Consider the following 22,717-nt stretch of genomic DNA (forward strand, 5'->3'; position numbering starts at 1 on the left):
ACTCAGATGTTCCCTGTTTAAGCTATTACTCTCTGATTCACCCTCAGAAATACAATTAGCAGTGCGAAAGTTGTGTAACCTGATCCTCTGAGACTAGGAAATTCACCTGGTCATTAATCTTACAAATTGTTAATTTAGAGTTTGAAATAACAGGGACAAGGAAATCCAGATATGCTGACCTGTTCCCCCTGCACTGATTTCCCTACACCAGTGTTTTTCAACCGCTATGCCACACCAGCGGTTCTCAGATGCCTGATGCCTAGCCGCCGACATCATAACCGATTGCCATCCCTACACTATCTGGTTTTGACTGCGCTGGGTTGCTCCGCGGCCCGTAACTTACGAGACGCAGCGTGACTCACGCATGCCATGTCACCTGCTGGCCCGCCCGTCGGTCCCCTACCCTGCCCGCTGTCTCACCCGTGCTGCTCCTTGCTCCTCTGGCTGCATACACTCCAGATGCTGAGGCAGGGAGAGGGAAACGAGCTGTTCGCTCACCTGCCCGCTCTCTCACCCTGTGCTGCTCCTTCGGCTGTATAAACTCCAGTGGCTGAGTCAGAGAGAGGGAAACCTAAGCTTCATATCCACTGACTCCCAGGTAGGGGCCCAATGAATTTGTATTTATTTAATTGCTGTGGGAGTCACTGTGTGGAAATACTGTGGGGGTGCAGTGTGTGTTTTTCCCCCATACAGGCCTGTGTATGTGTTTTTTTCGGTGGGTATTGATGGTGTGCTTTGGCAATTCTAAAATCTTTGTCGGTGTATCGCGTCTTGAAAGGTTGAAAGTCACTGCTCTACACAACTTGAACCTGGGAAACATATTGTGGTATCTTTTGAAGAGGTTGATGGGATTTGGGTACAAGAATAAATTGACACATTTAAACTTCTGCTGCTCTAGGCAGGTTTCTGTCACAAAGTCATGGCCACTGTTCTGAAGAATTGATACAAATGTATATAGAGAAGTGATACAATATAGACGTTATGGTAAGAACTTACCGTTGATAACGTGATTTCTCTTATGTCCACAGGTATCCACAGGATAACATTGAGATATGGTTGAGCAACAGCGGAAATGGCACCAACACGGTCACAAGCTTTCTGGCCTCCCAGGATGCATCGGGGCCTCACCATATAGTCCCGCCCACTAACTCAGTCAAATCAGTTCTTTCCACAGTGATTTAGGCAGGAGCATCAGGTAGAAACCTATTTTAGGCGATAAGAAAACACATGCACACCCTTCCATACAAGAGGGAAGAGGTTTTAGTGGTTGTCAAGATCCTCAAATCAGGTGAGTCAGGGAGGGATCCCTGTGGACATAAGAGAAATCACGTTATCAACGGTAAGTTCTTACCATAACGTCTATTTCTCTGGCTGGATCCCCAGGATAACATTGGGATTCCCAAAGCCAATTTTAGTGGTGGGGACGCTCCTGATTACACAGGAGGACCTTTCGCCCGAAGTCTGCATCATGAGAGGCAAAAGTATCCAAGGCATAATGTCTAATGAATGTGTTTATGGAAGACCATGTGGCTGCCTTACATATCTGTTCTGCTGCCCATGAAGGACCTACCGTACGTGTAGAGTGAGCAGAGACATTAGCCGGAGTAGGGAGATCTGTATGAGAATACGCTTCTGATATTACCATTCAGAACCATCTCGCCAGCGTCTGTTTACTAGCAGGCCATCCTCTTCTATGAAATCCGTAGAGGATGAAGAGAGAATCTGTTTTCTTGATGGCACTAGTACGATCTATGTATATTCTTAAAGCTCGGACTACGTCCAGCGACACTTCTCCCGCAGATAGTCCCGATACCTGAAAAGCTGGGACTACAATCTCTTCATTCAGGTGAAACTTTGAAACCACCTTCGGAAGATAACCAGATCTAGTTCTAAGAACTGCTCTGTCTGGAAAAAAACTTAGGAAAGGAGACTTACACGATAACGCTCCTAAATCTGACACTCTTCTGGCTGACGCCATTGCAAGCAGAAAAAGTACTTTAGCCGTTAACCATTTAAGATCTGCTCTCTTAAGTGGTTCAAATGGAGGACCCTGGAGGAATTTAAGAACTAAATGCAAATCCCAAGGAGCTGCAGGAGGAACAAATGGAGGTTGAATATATACAACTCCCTGAAATAAAGTATGTACATCCTGTAAATCAGCAATCTTTCGTTGAAACCATACAGTTAACGCTGATACTTGAACTCTCAAGGAAGCTACCTTCAAACCTTTATCCAATCCTGCTTGAAGGAAATCCAAAATCCTGGATACTCTGAAAGATCTTGGATTCAAACTTTTTTCAGTACACCAATGAATATAGGCTTGCCATATTCTATGATACACACGAGCTGAAGAAGGCTTTCTTGCTCTGAGCATAGTTTGGATTACATGTTTTGAAAATCCTCTAGCTTCTAAGATAGAGGTTTCAACAGCCACGCCGTCAAAGACAGGCGATCCAGATGGCTGTGATAACAAGGACCCTGCATTAGCAGATCTGGACGTTGAGGGAGCAGTATCGGTGCTTCCACGGACATTCTCAGCAGATCTGTGTACCAATGCCTTCTTGGCCAAGCTGGAGCTATTAGAATTATTGCTCCCTTTGCTTGCTTTATTTTTCTCACTACTCTGGGTAACAGAGATATTGGAGGGAACAGATACGCCAGATGAAATTTCCATTCTACAAGGTCCGCTCCTGGGTCCCTTGTTCTCGATCCGTACCTTGGAACTTTGTTGTTTAGACGAGACGCCATGAGATCTATCTCTGGTAGACCCCATCTGTTAACTAGTGTCTGAAACACTTCTGGGTGTAATGCCCATTCGGTTTCCTGAATGATGTGTCGACTGAGAAAATCCGCTTCCCAGTTCAGTACACCTGGGACAAATACTGCCGACAATGCTGGGAGATGAAGTTCTGCCCATCTTAGTATGGGAGTCACTTCCTCCATCAATCTTTTACTGTGAGTTCCTCCTTGATGATTGAGGTACGCTACTGCTGTCGCATTGTCTGAGCGAATCTGAACCGGTCTTCCTTGCAGACTGTCCTTTGCCTGCACTAGAGCCATATAAATGGCCCTTATTTCCAACAGATTTATCGGCAGGCGACTTTCCCTTGCGGTCCATTTTCCCTGGAACCAAAGGCTTCCGAGTAACGCACCCCAGCCTTGCAGGCTGGCATCTGTTGTCAAGACTTGCCATTCCTTTATCCAAAAGGGTCTCCCCTTGTTTAAATGGTCTGTCTGTAGCCACCACGCTAGAGACCTTTTTACGTTTAATGGAAACTTTATCATCCGCTTTTTTATCGTCTGATGATTTCCGTTCCATTTGGTCAGAATAAGGTGCTGCAATGGTCTGGAGTGGAATTGAGCATATTCCACCATGTCGAAGGTTGATTCCATCAGACCCAACAGTCGCATTGCTGCATGGACTGACATTGTCTGGGCGTGCAACGCTTCCTGAGCCATGACCTGCACCTTGACTATCTTTTTCTCTGGTAAGAGAACTTTCTGTAGGTCTGAATCCAATATGGCCCCCGAATGAACCATCCGCTGTGACGGACTCAGGGACGACTTTTCCCAATTTATGAGCCACCCGTGTCTCTGTAAACAAACTATTGTCTGTTGAAGATGGCTCAAAAGTAAATCTTGCGAATGTGCTAAGATTAACAGGTCGGGTGTGGGAATATTCTTATCCCTTGTTTGCGCAGACAAGCTGCCATAACCACCATGATCTTGGTAAACACCCTGGGTGCTGTTGCTAGCCCGAAGGGCAAAGCTTGGAACTGAAAATGTTCCTGGAGGATGGCAAACCTGAGGTAACACTGATGAGACAGTGCTATAGGCACATGTAGGTAAGCATCCCGTACATCCAGAGATACCATGTAATCTCCCGGTTCCATAGCCAACATTATGGAGCGTAACGTCTCCATGTGGAATTTTGGGATCCAAATGTATTTGTTTAACATTTTCAGATTGAGAATTGGTCGATATGACCCATTTGGCTTCTGGATCAGAAATAGATTGGAGTAAAACCCCTGTCCCCTTTGTGATGGAGGTACTGGGACAATCACACCTGACTGCAGTAATTTTTGGACTGCTTCTTGCAGGGCATTGGCCTTCGACTCTACATGAGACGGGCTGGTGCAAAAAAAATCTTTGAGGCGGCTGCCTCCTGAATGGGAACCCATACCCCTGAGATACCACCTTCTGCACCCAAGCATCTGTTGTCGACTGCTGCCATATGTGTGCAAAATGAAGGAGTCGGCCCCCAACCCTGGAATCCTCCAGGCGGTGGCCCGTCTCTTCAGGCTGATGGTTTCTGTTCAGGCTTGGAAGCTGGCTTTTTGCTAGCCCACTGCTTCCTACCCCTGGTTTTGAACTGGGGTTGCTTAGACTCCTCTTTAGCTTTCGCTTTGCCAACGAAATGAGCGAAACTTTGAACCCTTAGACTTAGGGTTATAAGTAGCCGGAAATCTGACCTTCTTTGATTCAGCCTCTGATTCTAGGATATCAGATAATGGTTTCCCAAACAATATATTACCCACGAAAGGCAATGCTTCCAATTCCTTCTTGGATTCCGCATCTGCCTTCCAGGTGCGTAGCCACACTGCTCTGCGAGCGGATATTGTCAAGGCTGAAAGCTTTAGAAGCAACTGTACCCATATCAATTGCTGCTTCTTCCAAGTATTGGGCAGATTGTCTTAAATTATACTCTTGCTCCTTATTAGGAGAAGAGATGTCATTCTCTAGTTCCTCTATCCATTCGCCCATTGCCTTTGCTACCCAGGCCGAAGCCATAGCAGGTCTTACCACTGCTCCTACTAGAGAAAATATATTTTTCAAGACACTATCTACCCTTCTGTCTGTGACATCATTTAGTGAGGTAGATAGTGGTAAAGCAGATTTATGCACCAGTCGCAGCACATGTGCATCTACTTTTGGAGGAACTTCTCTTTTCGAACAATCCGTAGCTGGAAATGGATAATAACAATTCCATCTTTTCGGAATCTTATACCTTTTACTGAGCGTCGCCCAAGATTCTTCCATCATTTCCGTCAGCTCATCTGACGCTGGGAATTCAGTTTTAACCGATTTTGTTCGTTTAAACACAGGTGCTTTAGATTTTAACACTGTTTTGGCTGGCTCTTCCAAAGAAAGAACCGCCTTCACAGCATCAATAAGTTCAGCAACATCCTCTGAACTAAAACTATGCGACTAATCATCATACGGAGTATTTGAATAGACTATCATCATCTGTTGTATCATCTTGTGTAGTCTGCCACATAGACGCATCTGTCTTAGTCTTACCTGTCCCTTGGTTACTTATAGAAGCTACTGGTACCAAGCCGTAGGGAGGGAGCTGCATGTATGGGTTAATAGTGTAACCTAAACCTTGAGGTGGTGGTACCGGAGTTAACCTGTCCGCTATTGAAGATAAAGTCTTTGCAAACATATTCCATGGTGGCTCTGTTGGTGGTTGAACCAAATCCTGTTTTTTACTTTGCTGGAAAGCAAAACAGTTCGCACATAACCCCTCATGTGACCAATTGGTCAATTAACCCTGTTTTACAAGATAAACATGTTAGGGATGTAGGAGTGCTTGATAAATTCTCCTCGTCACTTTTGCCGCTCACAGACATGGTAATATTCTGTTTATGACTACACAATTTGTGACTGAAAATCACCTATATATAGATATATAGAAGTGAGATCAATCTGACCACAACCGTGCACCTGAATTGAGGATCAGAACAGGACTGAAAACATAAAAGTCAGCACACATACTAGCAGTCAGTCACATGTTAAAGCATTAAACATGGTCATATGAGAATACAATCACCAGCATAATAACTTACAAGTAAGTGGGATAATTGCATTTCTGTTTTAAACTGTTTTTTTTTTTTTCAAACATAGCATGCAGAACACAGTAATACACAGATCTCATATGCAATATGTACCAAAATTAACAATTCATACTAACAAGTAGAGAGAATTTTTTTACTTTGCTGAAAAGCAAAACAGTTCGCACACAACCCCTCATAAGTGACCAATTGGTCCATACCAATTAACCGTCTTACAAGATAAGCATGTTAGGGATGTAGGAGTGCCTGATAAATTCTCCTCAATCACTTTTGCCGCTCACAGACATGGTAATAATCTGATAAATGACTACACAATTTGTGACTGAAAATCACCTATATATGAGTATATAGAAGTGAGATCAATCTGACCACAGCCGTGCACCTGAATTGAGGGTCAGAACAGGACTGACGTTACATAGAAAAGTCAGCACACATACTAGCAGTCAGTCACATGTTAAGGCATTAGACATTGTCATATGAGAATACAAGCCCCATAACAACTTACAAGTAAGTAGGAAAATTGTACTTCTGTTTTTAACTGGTTCTTTTTTCAACATAACATGCAGAAAACACAGTAATACACAGATCTCATATGCAATATGTACTAAAAATTAACAATTCATACTAACAGGTAGAGAGAATTTTTAGCACTGTATACCCTTCCTCTGTAGAGCGGGATACAGGGAGACTCACCACATTTCCATATCCAAGCAAATGCGCTCGTAAGACGCTGAGTGGATTCAGACGCTACTGATGTACACTACCGCTCTTGTATAACTGATAACGGAGACAGTCGCTCCCTGCGGACACGGACGCTCAGCGACTTCCACGTGTATGCAGACGCTAAGGCCTGTGACTCGGTATAGGCGGGATCTCTAGTGTACACAACCGCAGTGTCTAAGCTGCGACCGAGTACCCTCGTGGTAGCGTCTGAGACGGAAGTGAGGTCATTTAGTTCATGGATGGGAGACGCACGGAAACTGGTCATGAACTCGGAGGAGGGGGGGCCAGGAGAGCGTCTGAATTTCCCTGTTGACTTAAACCCTAAGGATCGCGGCCTCTACCTAGTCCTGGCGCCTATGATCCCTAGAGCGTAGCGCTGTCGCACTCGAGATGTTCGGCGCATCAACACACTGTTTGTAGTCTCCACCAATACAGTGTAGCTGTGTCCGGACCCCCCTAGTAAGAGGAAATCCATAGACTTACCGTCCCCCCATGCTCCGGCCACAGCCTGGTTACATCTGCTGGACCTGCTAGAACATCCGACACAGACGCCCGTCGAGACAGCACTATACCGTGAAGGTAAGCGTTGTTGCGACCCGGTGGGGAGTTGTCGGAGCGACTCTTTCCAGTATGTGTTTAAGACGCTGTTAGGAAAAGTCGCTCGAAAAAAACATAGTAAGTCTATAAAAATAAAATAATAAAAGCTTCAGGCTGCTTTATCTCAGCAGCCCTGTGACCATGGTCCGGCTTCCTGCCGCACCAAGCAAAAAACTGATTTGACTGAGTCAGTGGGCGGGACTATATGGTGATGGGTCGGATGCATCCTGGGAGGCCAGAAAGCTTGTGACCGCGTTGGTGCCATTTCCGCTGTCGCTCAACCATATCCCAATATTATCCTGTGGATAATCCTGTGGACCAGCCAGAGAAAACCTGGCTTTGCACAGGGGATTATCTGTCCATTGGATATTTGCTCTGAAGGTTATGGATACAACTGCAATACCTTGTATATACCTGTTCTAAGGTCTGTGTTGCTGCTTCTACACACAATTACATTAAAAAAGGTTGTTACATGATAAAATTCTTCTGTACTCATGACTGTGTTGACATAAAAAAACAAGGAAAATTGATACAGTATTGATCATACACTGTGTATAGCATTTGTGTTTTAAATATTGAAACAATATAGAACACGAAAGTGATCTCTCAGGATGTATCGATTATCCAATACTTGATAAATGTGTCAGACACAGGAGTGTCTCTCTTAATCAGAGTATATAAAATGAGGATGTAAGATAATTGCGGGATCAGTAAGATAACCCAGCTGTCGGGATCCTGGTGGACAGGAGATGCCTCCTGATAATGCCTATTAATATATTTTATTTATAACATCTCCAATACTGAGAAGCTGCTGGGTACCCTTGTTTTATAAGCACAAATTATATTCCTTTGAAATACAGGTTGAGTATCTCTTATCCAAAATGCTTGGGACCAGAGGTATTTTGGATATGGGATTTTTCCGTATTTTGGAATAATTGCATACCATAATGAGATATCATGGTGATGGGACCTAAATCTAAGCACAGAATACATTTATGTATTATACACACAGCCTGAAGGTAATTTTAGCCAATATTTTTTATAACTTTGTGCATTAAACAAAGTGTGCCTACATTCACACAATTCATTTATGTTTCATATACACCTTATACACACAGCCTGAAGGTCATTTAATACAATATTTGTAATAACTTTGTGTATTAAACAAAGTTTGTGTACATTGAGCCATCAAAAAACAAAGGTTTCACTATCTCACTCTCACTCAAAAAAGTCCGTATTTCGGAATATTCCGTATTTCGGAATATTTGGATATGGGATACTCAACCTGTATTGATATGCTGGGTCGACTAGTCTATGCAATTATTGCACTATCTGTAATAATCAGAATAAAAAAAACATTGCTATCAATGAATGACAAACCAGTTATCTTTGTTGGTGATTAAATAAAACACCTCAACATTTTTGATATACATACATAGGGGGAGATTCAAATGTTTGAAGAGTCGGTTGGGTGTCTGTTTTTTCCTATTAGATAGGAAAAAACAGACTGCCAACTGACTTTTCAAACATTTGAATCTCCCCCATAGAACTTTTGGGAAGTAACCCTTTTATTGTTGAATTTATACCAGGATCTGACCTCTTATTCATTTAACAACCCTAATAAAAGTTAGAATTTAACTAATACGCATATATTTATTGGAAGAGTGCCCCCCAAAAATGCCACTTACTAGAGAAAAAAAAGACTAATTAACTGACTCTGGTGGGGGCACCATTAGCCCACTTAATTGAATCTACAATTGTCTTTAGAACCGTGTTAATAAATACAGGTAGTTGGTTCACCTTAGAACTTAAAATCTCCCCAAACGTTCCTTTAATCCTATTTTATTTTTGATTGGAAACGGAGGAGGAATCTAGTGCGAAGTCTGTAACCACTTTTTTTAGTCGCACATGAAGCTTGTATGTACATAAAGAATGGGGAGGGTGCCATGTCTACAATCAGTATGAACTATAAGGCCAGAAATGACTGTACACTGCCACCACATGAGCTTATTTTCCCCACAGTGTGCAAAGGATAATTGCTTCCTTACCCAAAGTTACTTCAGTTTACACATATATTACAATATTAAATATATGGCTTTGTAGTATTTTTGTTGTCACAGCAGGTTAGTAACGTGTAAACCACTCTATATTTCAGCCAATACTACTGTGCAAGGCAAGAGTCCATTCAGCTTTGTACACCAGGTTAATAGAGTGTAGTTCTCTTTATTTTGCACTCGTCACACATATCATACATTTCATTATCATGAACATCATGTATCCATGTAAACATAGCATTCAGCATACAACCTATCTAAAGGCAAATTCCCTTTTCACATTTTATTTGTCAAGTTTTAAAAATGCAAATTGCTTAAAAAACAAACCAACCATAATGCAGATCTGGATGCAAGGGCCGTGCCTGCAGGTTTATTAGTCACATGAAGTAATGAAGCTTGCCTGCCCAGGTAGCGTGGTCTGCAGACTGGGATCAGGAAGCCGGCTATTACTGGATTTCAGGTTTCCAAGAACCGTCAGTTATGTGCAGCAAATAAGCACATTAAAACCTTCTAGTGGTAGAAAGTGGAGCAACACGTGTCGCTGCCACATGTGGCATGTACGGTGTTACACTCCTATAAGAGTGTAGGTGTTTCTCTCCCAGAGAGAAATAGGGAGCAGCATGTGAGGATTGCAGCCAGTCTTCCAGTCTCTAGTACAGCTTGGGAGAAACATGGCTTTTGCATGATTCCTTTTAGTGTCATTCATTGGCCTACATAACAGTCAAATCCAGGGTCTAGTCATCATCAAGGTTTCTTGTCTTTGTTTTTCTGAAACTTCGTGTGGACCACCTTTAAAGTCGTCAGAAAGTTACCCAGGAAGAGTATCAGAAAAGTGATGGCCAGCACAAAAACCTATAGGAAACCCAAACAATCTTTAGCACATTTCAATCAGACAATGAACTCTGGTCATGCAAATTTTTTTCAAATAAACCTTAACATGAAAAATTCTGGGTAGATGGGAAAATCCTGCAACGGGCGCGGGTTCTCAGTGCAGAAGTTCATGTTTCTGCAATAATCACATGAAATATGTGCGAGTGAGTGGAGGGATACATACAAATTACTATTTATAGGATGCCAAAGAATGTCCATAGGACTGTTCAGGCACAATACAGTAGTGTACACAAATATATTCAAAAAGATTGTACAGGAAAAACCAAAAACAATCATTGGGATCTCTATATTACTGAATGGCAGATAGTAACAACAACATTGTTACTTACTGGGCACCACAAGAATTGCTGTTAAATGTGTTTTATTGTTTATGTCAGTGGTTCCCAAACTGTGTGCCTTGGCACCCTGGGGTGCCTCACGTCACTAGCAGGGGTGGTTTGGATTGGTGGTACAGGACCAATTCAAACTATTTTTGGTCAAAATAATAGACAAAACCAGTGCTTGTGGCTGCCAATTATAAATATGAGGACAAACAGAAGCAAATATTGTCCCGCAACACACTAAAGAAACTCAGGATGACACAAACATAATTTACTTATTGTTTTCTAGAATTCTCAATAAGAAACTTTTGGCCTAGGGGTGCCGTGAAATAATTCTGATGCTCTAGGTCGCCGTGATTCAAAAAAGTTTGGAAACCATTGGTTTATTTAAATTCATTATAATGAAAAGTTTTTTACATGAATCTATTAAGGTTAATGGCCGATGTCAGCGCAGCAATATATTTATAGTAACAATAGCAGTCAGTGATCCAGTGCCCTGGGGGAGCAGACAGGATCAGAGTGGATGATTTATTAGTGGTGCTCCCTACCCATGACGGTCTACAGTAAGTGAACAGAGGCAGGATAGAGTTTCATACCCCTTTTCCACTTACGATCACGGGTCGCAGCCGGGAGCCTGACACGGGAGCTGCCCCCTGCTGCGACCCGTGCTCGTCCCCTTTCCCATCAGCAGTCACAACCCGGCATATGCCGGGTTGGTGACGCTTCTAGTGACGCGGCAGGGGCGGCGCAGGGAGATCACATGATCTCCCAGCGCCGCCCTTCCATACAGTGTAAACGGGAGCCGTGTCGCATCGACACGGCTCCCGTTTACACTAGAACCCTACCCGGATCATTCCCGTGTCCTACCCAGGTAAATAGCCGGGTAGGATTCACGGGTCACTTGATCCGGGTTGACCCTTTTCCACTTGCCAAAAACACGGGTAAATGCGCGCCCCCGTGCATTTACCCGTGTTTTTTGAGCTAGTGGAAAAGGGGTATAAGTTTGTAAGGAGGGCTGGTTGCCTTTTATAAACAGATGCATGCTCAGAGCAGGTTTGAACCCCTGCAGGCTGGTAGAGAGTCTTACAGATGGGGAGAGGCACGGTAAAAGTCTTGGATGCAGACGTGTGAGGAAGGGATAAAGGCAGTGGATGCGTGGGAGTGTGGACTGAGGTCAGTTTGGAGATGTACCAGCCAGAGGAATGACTGAATGCTTTGAAAGAGAGGCTGAGGAGCTTAAAATGCATTCTGTAGGAAAGAAGTGACCATGAAGACGCTGAGGTCCTGCCACCAGTAAAATGGCAAAACACAGGACGTTTCTGTCACAAGTAGGAAAATAAGGGAAAACCGTATTCCATGGTTAGGGCACTTTGGGCTAAGACATTCATAAAAGCTCAGACTTGATTGGAAGGGCATTAAAAATAATAAAATTATAAGATCTCCATATACACGAGCTGTTCTGTCACAGTATGGTCATACATACAGTGTAGTGTGCGCAGGTTTTGGCTCACACTTGTCAATAATTAGACAACTGGAAAAGTCACCGCCTACAGATCAGCACACATCGTCTGAAATACTCTGTGCTGAGGTGATTATTCTTGTAATCTGGCTACAGGCTGTACTATCTCCACCATCATCAAATCTGGGAAAATGCAGATGATTATTAGAGAATAATAGAGCACCAGAACGTATCCATAGCACCATGTAACAATTCAATACAATCTAAAATATAATGAGATTGAGTTATAACAAGCGTAAACCAAAGCAAACAAGAAAAAGAACTGTCATGAAAGGGTTAAGAATGCACTTAACCCACTTATTAAAAAAAGCCACATTTTATAGGTAATAATAATGTAGGTTATATGATGCAATGCCTTCAGGACAAACCTGCTTGCGGTTACTGCTGTGTGGAGTGGAGCCTACTAGGTGTCATCCCTGAGTGTTTGTTCTAGCTAGGTGTGCCCCAAGCACTCTAACAAGCCCACACCTCTCCTGGGTGCTCAGCCATGCACCACCCCTGACAGACTCGGAAGGCACCAGATTTGTAGCAGCAGCATAATGGGAGAGTGATTCACAAAGCTCGGTGTCAAAATTACTGGGTCCCTTCTGGAGCAACAGCGTTTTAACAAGCATGATATATCAGCACCCTCACTCCTTTCCAATAATCAATAGACTCCCACGTAGTCTTTTGCATGTATTATATGACAAACAATGAGTCACAAATTATTTCAAGTACAACAAATAAACTCACTATTGCACGTCTTATCCAATATAAATAAAATTATTAGCAACAAACATTGATAAATGTGCGACTTGCTGGCTCTACACCTATAACAGCAATACAGTCATCATAGAAAACAATGATATGGATCACAGCCACTCCCAGCGATTACAACAGGTCACTCTGCGATTACCACCATGACCCCAAATTGCAGTCATCCCCCAGGTGTTTCTGTGCAGCACACTAATGGGTGTTGTTTTTTGGAATGATATTCATTGAGAACATTTAGCAAATAGATAAAAATCAAATGTAGTAGCAGAATTGCCTGTCCTTAAGCAAAGAGCTGCTGCACAGCCAGAATCAGCAATAACTGTGCTCTTATGAGCAAGCATCCAGGTGTACAGGCAATGCCGGATCTTCCACTAGGCACGTGAGGCACAGCAGCCGGGGGCAGTTGGGCAACACGGCAAACCCCCCCCAGATCGACTCTTCCGTCTCAGCAGCTACTTTAGTGGGAAGGGGTCGCGGGACACGGAAGACAAAGTCACAGGAGGTAGGGGTCGCGGGAGGTGGCAGGGGGGATCACGGGGAGGGGGGGGGGGAGGGGTGAGGAGAGAGGCTCCCTGAATGGGATGGAGCCAGAGACTGAGCGCCTATCAGAGCTCTGCATTTGTAATTCATTCCCCTGGCTCCTCCCCCAGGTATCAGGACACCAGCAGGAGCAGGTCTTGAACGTGGCTCAGGTGGAGGCTGACAGATCTGACAGTGAAAGGGGGTGTGTGATGACTGTGGTGGTGGCCAATAACGTGTTGCCTAGGGGCGGCCAGGCCCTTAAATCTGCCACTGTGTGCAGGTATAATGCAGTGACACATGACAGTCCACAAGGACCAGAAACATGGACATTACTTAAAAACCTTATCAACATACATAATAACAAAGATAACTTTTCTGTCACATTCTTTACAAAACATGACCGTTTAATACAATACCTGCCACTCCTTGCATGCTTCATGTCTAGAGAGTTCAAAAAGTGTGACTGAATTATACAACTGCCAAAACTGGGAATAAGAGAGAGAAGATTATGAAAGGACACAGTAAAGCATTTTGTTATAACATCTATACACAGCCTACATAATCATGAGCTGTCCTGAAGAAAGTGCTGTGCTTTCATAGCAAGTAACCCTGTCCAGGTTAACTGGTTAAGTATCATGACTACATAGGGGACTATTCAATTAATCCGACAAGTCGGAAAAACAGCATTTTCCGACTTTTTTAGGTTGATTCTATTCAACCTATTCAAGTCCGTTGCGTTTTTACGACTTGACGTAAAATACATGGATCGGCGGAGTAGCCGCGTATCCGTGTATTTTGTCGAATTTGTGGGCATTTTCAACAGGTTTTTTGGCCCCTTTTCGACAATGCCGATTCGACTTTAAAAAAAAAAGTTAGATCGTCATTGTCAAAAACGGGCTAAACCTGTTGAAAATGCTCGCAAATTGAATACTGAAGTGTCGGATCCTCTCTGTCAGAGAGGATCCGACACTAATTGAATACTGCTAATAGTCCTTATTTGGTAACAGTTTTTGTACATGACAGATTTCATCCTAGGGATGTGTGTGTGTGTGTGTGTGTGTGTGTGTGTGTGTGTGTGTGTGCGCGCGCGCAATTTCTAAAAGGGGATTTCATAGACTCTGGGATGGTATCGGGATCTCAGCGCTTGGGATGCCAGTAGTGAGAATACAGACAGTGGTATCCCAACACCTACTAGGTAAGTATACTATCCCTAATCCCCAAACCCTTAACTTCCTTACCCGCAGTCTAATCCTAACTCTCCCTGGTGGTGCCTAAATCTACCCGCTCACCTCCCTTCCCGCTGCCTAAACCTAACCCATCCCCCCCGTACAGCCTAACCCTCCCCACAGCCTGATGCTAAGCAGCCCCGCATACCTACGTTTGGGATCCCGACGTTCAGCGTTCAGGTTTTCGAGACCGGCATTGCTATCCATGTCGGCATCTTAATTCCGAGCAGTGTCGGGATTCCGTAGTCGCTAGTCTGACTGCTGGTATTACAAACGCCAGGATCATGACCAGATCCCATAGCCTCTAGCTATATTTGTTTCTAGCTTTGTATTTTTCTAATGTAAAATATTAGGGTGATGGATATACAATATATTCTTGTTATATAACGTTACCTAGTGATTTTGTGATAGTGCTAGCAAGTTTACCATCAAGCACAGTTGTCACTATTTGACTTCTTTTACCCAAAATTCCGTCATCTCATCCCAGAACTCTCCAGCCTTACTGATGCTTGAATGTTACAAAATTTCTTTGCCCTCTGATGTCCCATGTAATGCTAAACCCCTCACTACTCACTGTATTAAAAAAAACACAAAAAAAAACACAACACCCACAAAAGAAACAACTTACATGGCCAAAAAAGAGAAAGGGGAGTAGAAATGTGAGTCCTCGCCACATCCAAGACTGAAAACCCTCTAGAAAACGAGTAAGAGCAGCTATAAATATTGTACTGCAGAATAAAGAGGATTTTAATACCTACCGGTAAATCCTTTTCTCTTAGTACGTAGAGGATGCTGGGGACTCCAAAAGGACCATGGGGTATAGACGGGATCCGCAGAAGACATGGGCACACTAAGACTTTGAATGGGTGTGAACTGGCTCCTCCCTCTATGCCCCTCCTCCACACCTGAGTTAGAAAACTGTGCCCAGGGAGACGGACATTTCGAGGAAAGAATTTATTGTTTAAACACGGTGAGAGTCATACCAGCTCACACCTCGAACATACCGCAGACCGTGGTATTCAAAAGAACACCAGCTGACGGCATGGAAAACATACAGCCATATGCTGACCGAAAATGTAACACAACCTGTGTGTAAACACGACCAATAATCACCTATCGCATGCTATGGCATGAACAGCAGCAGCAACAGACTTGACTGAAAAGAAACACCACTTGAGTGTAACGACAACCAATAGCTGCAGATACAGTACGCACTGGGACGGGCGCCCAGCATCCTCTACGGACTAAGAGAAAAGGATTTACCGGTAGGTATTAAAATCCTATTTTCTCTTACGTCCTAGAGGATGCTGGGGACTCCAAAAGGACCATGGGGTCTATACCAAAGCTCCAGACCGGGCGGGAGAGTGCGGACGACTCTGCAGCACCGATTGAGCCAACATGAGGTCTTCAACAGCGAGGGTATCAAACTTGTAGAACTTATCAAAAGTGTTTGAACCCGACCAAGTAGCCGCTTGGCAAAGTTGAACCGCCGAGACTCCACAGGCATCTGCCCCAAGAAGCGCCCACCGACCTGGTAGAATGGGCCTTCCCCGACTACGGTACCGGCAATCCAGCCGTAGAATGAGCATGCCGAATCGTATCACAGATCCAGCGTGCAACAGACTGCTTAGATGCGGGGGCCCCGCCATTGTTGGGAGCATACAGGATAAACAGAGTGACTGTTTCCCCAATCTGAGCCGTTCTGGTGACATAAATATTCAAAGCTCTGACCACATCGAGAGACTTCGAATCAGCCAAGGATTAAATAGCAGAAAACCACTTTTTGGTAGAATTGTTGTTGCCGAGTACTCAATTCTGCTCTATCCACATGGAAGAACAAATAGGGCTCTTGTGAGACAACGCCGCCAATTCCGATACCTGCCTTGAGGACACCAAGACCAATAGCATGGCCACTTACTAAGTGAGAAATTTTTTTACCCAACCTTTCGTAAAGGTTCCAACCAGTGTGACATAAGAAACTGCAACACCACGTTAAGGTCCCCTGGGGCCACAAATGGAGGTTGGATGAGTAGTACTCCTTTCACGAAAGTCTGAACTTCTGGAAAGGTGGCCAATTCTTTTTTAAAGAAAATTGATAAGGCCGAAATCTGCACTTTAATGGAGCCTAACTATAGGCCTGCATCCACACCAGCTTGCAAAAAATTTAGAAAACGACCCAGCTGAAATTCTTCCGTAGGAGCCTTCTTGGGTTCACACCAAGACACATACTTCCTCCAAATACGGTGGTAAAGCTTTGTCGTTACATGGGAATGTCCGTTGCTGCAGGCGTTCTGGGCTGGGGTCGGGTCGGGTCGATTCTGGAACATACGGGGATATCGAGAGGCTTGCTGACTCAGAGATTCTGTATTTTGGGGGTGGTCAATCCTGACTCTGGGTCTCGGTGGGAGGGCATGTATGCCTGCAGTATGTGCGCCCTTGCTAAGGTGTGTATTGCGCGGGCGTGGATGGCTCCGCATCCCCCCACGATACCTGCATTCAAGGTTTTGGTAAATGATACTCTATTGAAAGACCGCTATGTATATATGAAAAATAATGCCCTTACCAAATACGAGAAAATATGGTCTCCTTGGATCAATTCCACATACTCATCCCTTGCCCTTCGGATTTAGGGGGCACTGGCCGTAACCGTGGTGCGTTCTCTGGGCCCTGAGGCGCCGAGCCGGACCTCTCTCACTCCTTTATTGTATTTTGTTTAATTATTTTGCTACTGTACCTCACCTCACACACTTTAGGTTGGCTAGGTTTGAGTTTGTTTAAGGGGGTTTTGTTTTGGGCTAGGGGGGTTGTGGGCTATATCTGGCCTACTAGATGGGGTATTTACAAAAATGGTTCGGGGAGAAAACATTTAAAATGTTAAGTATGTGGATCATGATTTGTTTACGGACTTCAGAAAAAAATGTATTCTGTGGGAAGGATGCACTGGAACAGCAATACTGGGAACGTCCTCTGTATATGTACATCCTTGGGGAGGTGTATGGTTCAGTGTACTGTACAATGTCAAATGTGCTTCCCAGTGTACACTGAAATGTTTGTATCATTAATTATGTTGTTGAATAAAAACACTATTCAAAAAAAAAAAAAAAAGCTTTGTCGTTACTTCTTTGGGAATGACTTCACCTGGAATATCCTTTCGGGCTAGGATATGGTGTTCAACCGCCAAGCCGTCAAACACAGCCCCGGTAAGTCTCGATACACGCCCGGTCCTTGCTGTAACAGGTCCTCTTGTAGAGGAAGAGGCCAGGGATCTTCTATGAGTAATTTGTGAAGATCTGGATACCAAGCCCTCCTTGGCTAGACCGGAACAATGAGGATCGCCTGAACCTTTGTTTTTCTTATGTTTATCACCTTCGGAAAGAGTGAAAGTGGAGGGAACACCGAGACCGACTGAAACACCCAAGGTGCCACGAGAGCGTCCACCACTTTAGCTTGAGTGTCCCTTGACCTGGAACAATATCCCTGAAGTTTCATGTTGAGGCGAGACGCCATCATGTCTAATCGAGGAATTCCCCAAAGACTTGTCACTTCTGTGAAAACTTCTTGATGAAGACCCCACTCTCCTGGACGGAGATCGTGTCTGCTGAGGAAGTCCATTTCTCCGTTGTCTTCACCCGGAATGACGACCACTAATAGAGCTTTTACATGCCTTTACGCTCCTCGGAAACTTTTGCGCTTTGTACCTCGTTCCGCCCTAGTGGCTTACTTACGCCACAGCTGTTTAGTCGTCTGACAGAAATGAGACGGGCAGAACACGAAGAAGATGTTCGTTGTAAATAGCTCTTAATCCAAGAATGCTTATTGCAGACAAGCTTCCCGGCTTGATCCTTTCCCCCTGGGCACTCTTCCCCTGGAAAGACTGCTTCCCAGCCTCAGAGACTTGTATCCATGGACCCCAGGATCTAATCCGGGATCCCGAACGTTCGTCCCTTTAGGAGGTGAGAACTGTGAAGCCACCACAGGAGATATATCCTGGTCCTGGAAAATAGGAATATTTTCCGGTGCATGTGTAGGTAAGACCCGGACCACCTGTCCAACTGGTCCCGCAAAAACAACTCTGGCATTTGACCTGCTCACCTCGTAGGCCGCAACCATCTTCTGCATTAATGGAACGTATTGACGGGTTTACCCTGTTGCAAATCTGATCCGACTCTGGATCATCAGACCTCTTTCCACAGGAAAGCACAAACTCTTAACAGATCAGTATCTAATCTTATTCCCAACTCCGAACTCTGCGTCGGAGGGATCAACAGCGATTCTTTGTGTCGAAGAACTGTCAGATAGAAACAACGAATTGTACCACTTGTTTCTTGACCTCGCCGTAGTCAGGAGAGCGTCCCAGTACAGGATAATAATGGTTCTTACTATAGAAGGAAAACCATCATATTGTTATCACTCCGGTGAAATGACAAAGACAATCCCGAATAGCAAAACTAGGTAAGCTTTATGCGGATGACCGCATTTAAACCCTCTTTCATCTTTCACAGGTTGGAGAACCCCGCCTTGAGAGATTCCATCTTGTAGTCCATTTTCTTGAGTAGAAATCTTTTATGGGATTGTTGTGACCGAGCTGTCCTGGTTCAGAAGCACTAAAAAGCTTGAATAACAGCTTTTTTTTTTTTTTTAATGACAGGGACAGCAGGACTATGTCCTGATCCTGACCCAACTCTTGTATGTCGTCGCATACTACCTCTTCCTTGGAGAATCGGCAAGATCCATCAGAAAATTCAGTGAGAGGAAACATTCGGACAACTTGAGTATGTCCCCCTTTGGACTCTATTCTTAACTCACTGTGTCAAGTCCCTTCTAGGACTGACTGAAGAGTATTAGACGAGTTCCCACCGGTGTGGGCTCCAGCAAGATAGACCCAGCGCCCTGCGGTGGATGTGGTAGACACAGAGGACGATATCAAGTTCTGTGAAGTTGAAAAGGCTGCATACCTTTTCACCTCCCTCTACCTACAAAGAAGGGGAATAACAACGGTATCAAACCGGTCAAACTTACTGCATCCACAACAAATGCGTCACCAACCGTTGTGATGGAACATAGCACAAAAAGGTAGAATTACCAGTGGTATCTGCCGAGAACAACTTAACCAAGTCAACCCCAAACCAGATTATCCCTTCATAGGGAAGATACCGCAGTATTTCTCGGAGTCAGTGCAAACCTCTTGTAATCGCACGGCAGCAAGCTGCAATGTACTAGATAAGACCCAAGGAATATCCCATTTCTCCCCAGGGTAATTATAATTATATCGGATAACAAGGTACCCGACCATTTCTGAATACAATTACTCCCCCGTATGTAATGCAAATATCATCAAAGCATATAATTAAAACATCACTTAGCTTCCTGTATACGATCCTTTGTGACAGGGCCCCGTGCAGACCAGGGGTTGACGTTCCCTTTATTCTATCCACGGCGGAAGAAGAATAAACACTCGGACTCCTCGTGAGGATTCGAGACCATCTTGTCACGGCTGACCCAGAGCTTCATCAACAGAGCGACCAGCACATGAGAAGGAATAACTTTACTTCAGCATTCATAATAAACTGTAATATAAATGTACACATTTAAATACACATATATCTATATATATATATATATATATATATATATATATATATATATCTAGATATATATATATAGATATATATATCTAGATATATATATCTAGATATATATATATATATATATATATCTATATAATCTGTCTGGAACATCAGGGTCCCTAGTGACATTAATGTGTTCTGAATGTGTATGAACGTGTACTGAATGCCAGTGTTACGGATTTAATCAGGAAACATTATGGCCGACATAGAACACAGAATTCATGTCGACAACAGGTAGTAGTAACTGGGCAAAATAACATTTTTGTGACCCCGAGGGGTCTGAGGGAAACATATACCTAAGTTCACTAGGACGCCCCCAGAAATACTATCACGTCTGTACCCGAGGTACAGCTCAATGCAAACGTACCATACATACAGTATATAAACATACAGGTATAGGTTCTTTTTCATTATTGTACACCCAGTCCTAATAGTTGGTGCCGACAGGGTCACCCACATACGTCTGTCTCCCCCAAACAGTGTGTACTTTAGAAAAGCTTACACTACTGACACTTAATCACATGAATCAAGTACCATCTAAAGTCGGCAATGCCGACAGAGAGATTCCCATATATGTTTGTGGTAGAGCACTCACACATGTCGACACACCAACATTGTTAAAAAGGACAGATATCTGACAGGGAAAACAAGGAAACTTTAACCAACTCACTTTACACACACCCATCATACACACACACACACACACACACACACACACACATTATATATATATATATATATATTGCTTTATGCCTATTACTGCACTAAATAACTGTGCTTTCCCCCCTCATTTCACACTGGTAACTGTTTAGCAGTGTTTTGGCGGGCCCAGCAGCTCGGTGAGGAGAAAATGGCGCTGTATAGAGTTGTGAGGGCTAAGCCACGCCCCCTTCTCGGCGCGCTTCAGTCCCGATATTTTTGTATAATTTTATACTGGCGGGGGTCATTATACAGTGCCTAGGCACTGTATATTACTTTGCCAGGTCACAATCCAGAGGTATATTGCTGCCCAGGGCGCCCCCCCTGCGCCCTGCACCCATGTAGTGCTGCATGTGTGTGTGGGAGCAATGGCGCGTAGCGCGACCGCTGCGCGGTACCTCATAGATCTGATGTCTTCTGTCACCACTGAAGTCTTCTTGTTCTTCTAATACTCACCCGGCTTCTTTCTTCTGGCTTTGTTAGGGGGGTGACAGCGCGGCTCCGGGAACGAGCAGCTAGGTGAACCAAGTGATCAGACCCTCTGGAGCTAATGGTGTCCAGTAGCCTAAGAAGCAGAGCCCTTGAACTCAGAAGAAGTAGGTCTGACTTCTCTCCCCTCACTCCCACGAAGCAGGGAGCCTGTAGCCAGCAGGTCTCCCTGAAAATAAAAAAGCTAATAAAGTCTTTTCAGAGAAACTCAGGAGAGCTCCCCTAGTGTGTGTCCAGTCTCTCTGGGCACAGAGTCTAACTGAGGTCTGGAGGAGGGGCATAGAGGGAGGAGCCAGTTCACACCCATTCAAAGTCTTAGTGTGCCCATGTCTCCTGCGGATCCAGTCTATACCCCATAATCCTTTTGGAGTCCCCAGCATCTTCTAGGACGTATGAGAAAACTAGATAAAACACATGTAACTGTAGAACTTCACAGCTGCATTGACATAAATCAATAAACTAGACATCACTTGGACATTATATATAGCCGATGTGCATTCTCGAGGCTAGTAACTGGAAGGTAAAAAGACCTGGTATGTTTCATTTGTGTGTGGCCACATGGCACAAGACACTGTAGTTGTGAAGGAAAGCCACTTTTGTGTGTCAGTAATGGGCCTCATGATAGTGAGACTATGCTTTAAGTAAAACCTAAATGTAAAATGGATGTTACCAGAGCCGGCCTTAGGCATAGGCAAACTAGGCAAATGCCTAGGGCATTTGGTATGCTTAGGGGCACCAGCAGGTTCTGATGATTAAAATGATATGCAGCATGCCTATATTCTGTGTGTGACTGCGGCTGTATCTGCATACGAAATGCTATGTTGCAGTGTATTCCTGGAAATCACTGTAATGTATCATTTCATATGCAGATACAGCCAGTCGCACACAGAATATAGGCATACTGCATATCATTTTAATCGGCAGAAGTTGCTTTTGCATCCTAGCCACATAGTAATGCAAATAAGATGCATTTTCATAAACAAAAGGCGCCCGACATTAGCAGAGCTGCCAGCTGACTCATGCCAGGCATCTCCTGCAGAACTAGCGGTGGTGCTAGGGGGCACCAGCCAAAATCTTGCCTAGGGCATCATATTGGTTAGGGCCGGCTCTGGATGTTACATTAAACCAATCCACTATTCTAGATTTCTCATCTATGAACGTAATTGTACAGGCCTAGGATGGATTGTATTCCGAATCCATTTACTTACCCACTGTGAGGTCTAAATGATTTCTCTCTCCTAATGCGCGTAATCTGTATAGGCAACCACTCTGATAATAATATTGAAGAAACTGTACACAGCCTAGAAACAATTCAGAAGAAATTAGATTTAAAAAATAATAATTATTAAAAAAAAAGCTACAAAACAAGTAGCACTTTCAGAAATATCAGTCTTGTCCCTATGCAGAAATCCAAGCTGGAAACAAGAAAAAAGCCCTCATTT

General features: G+C 44.0%; 1 protein-coding gene across 2 annotated transcripts in view; it reads right to left on the reverse strand.

The window, feature by feature from the left end:
* Window positions 1–9,378: 9,378 nt before the first annotated feature.
* Window positions 9,379–22,717, reverse strand: part of TMEM120B (transmembrane protein 120B) — a 203,004-nt gene continuing 189,665 nt past the window's right edge. For both annotated transcript variants that reach the window (XM_063964482.1, XM_063964481.1), the window contains exons 9-12: window positions 22,484–22,576; window positions 15,089–15,153; window positions 13,651–13,719; window positions 9,379–10,081 (exon numbers count right to left, since the gene is read on the reverse strand). In XM_063964482.1, coding sequence (XP_063820552.1) covers window positions 9,974–10,081; window positions 13,651–13,719; window positions 15,089–15,153; window positions 22,484–22,576 — 335 coding nt within the window. In that variant the 3' untranslated portion in view covers window positions 9,379–9,973. The remainder of the gene's footprint in view (window positions 10,082–13,650; window positions 13,720–15,088; window positions 15,154–22,483; window positions 22,577–22,717) is intronic.

This window comes from Pseudophryne corroboree, chromosome 1 (genome assembly GCF_028390025.1).
Source record: "Pseudophryne corroboree isolate aPseCor3 chromosome 1, aPseCor3.hap2, whole genome shotgun sequence".
NCBI lineage: Eukaryota > Metazoa > Chordata > Amphibia > Anura > Myobatrachidae > Pseudophryne > Pseudophryne corroboree.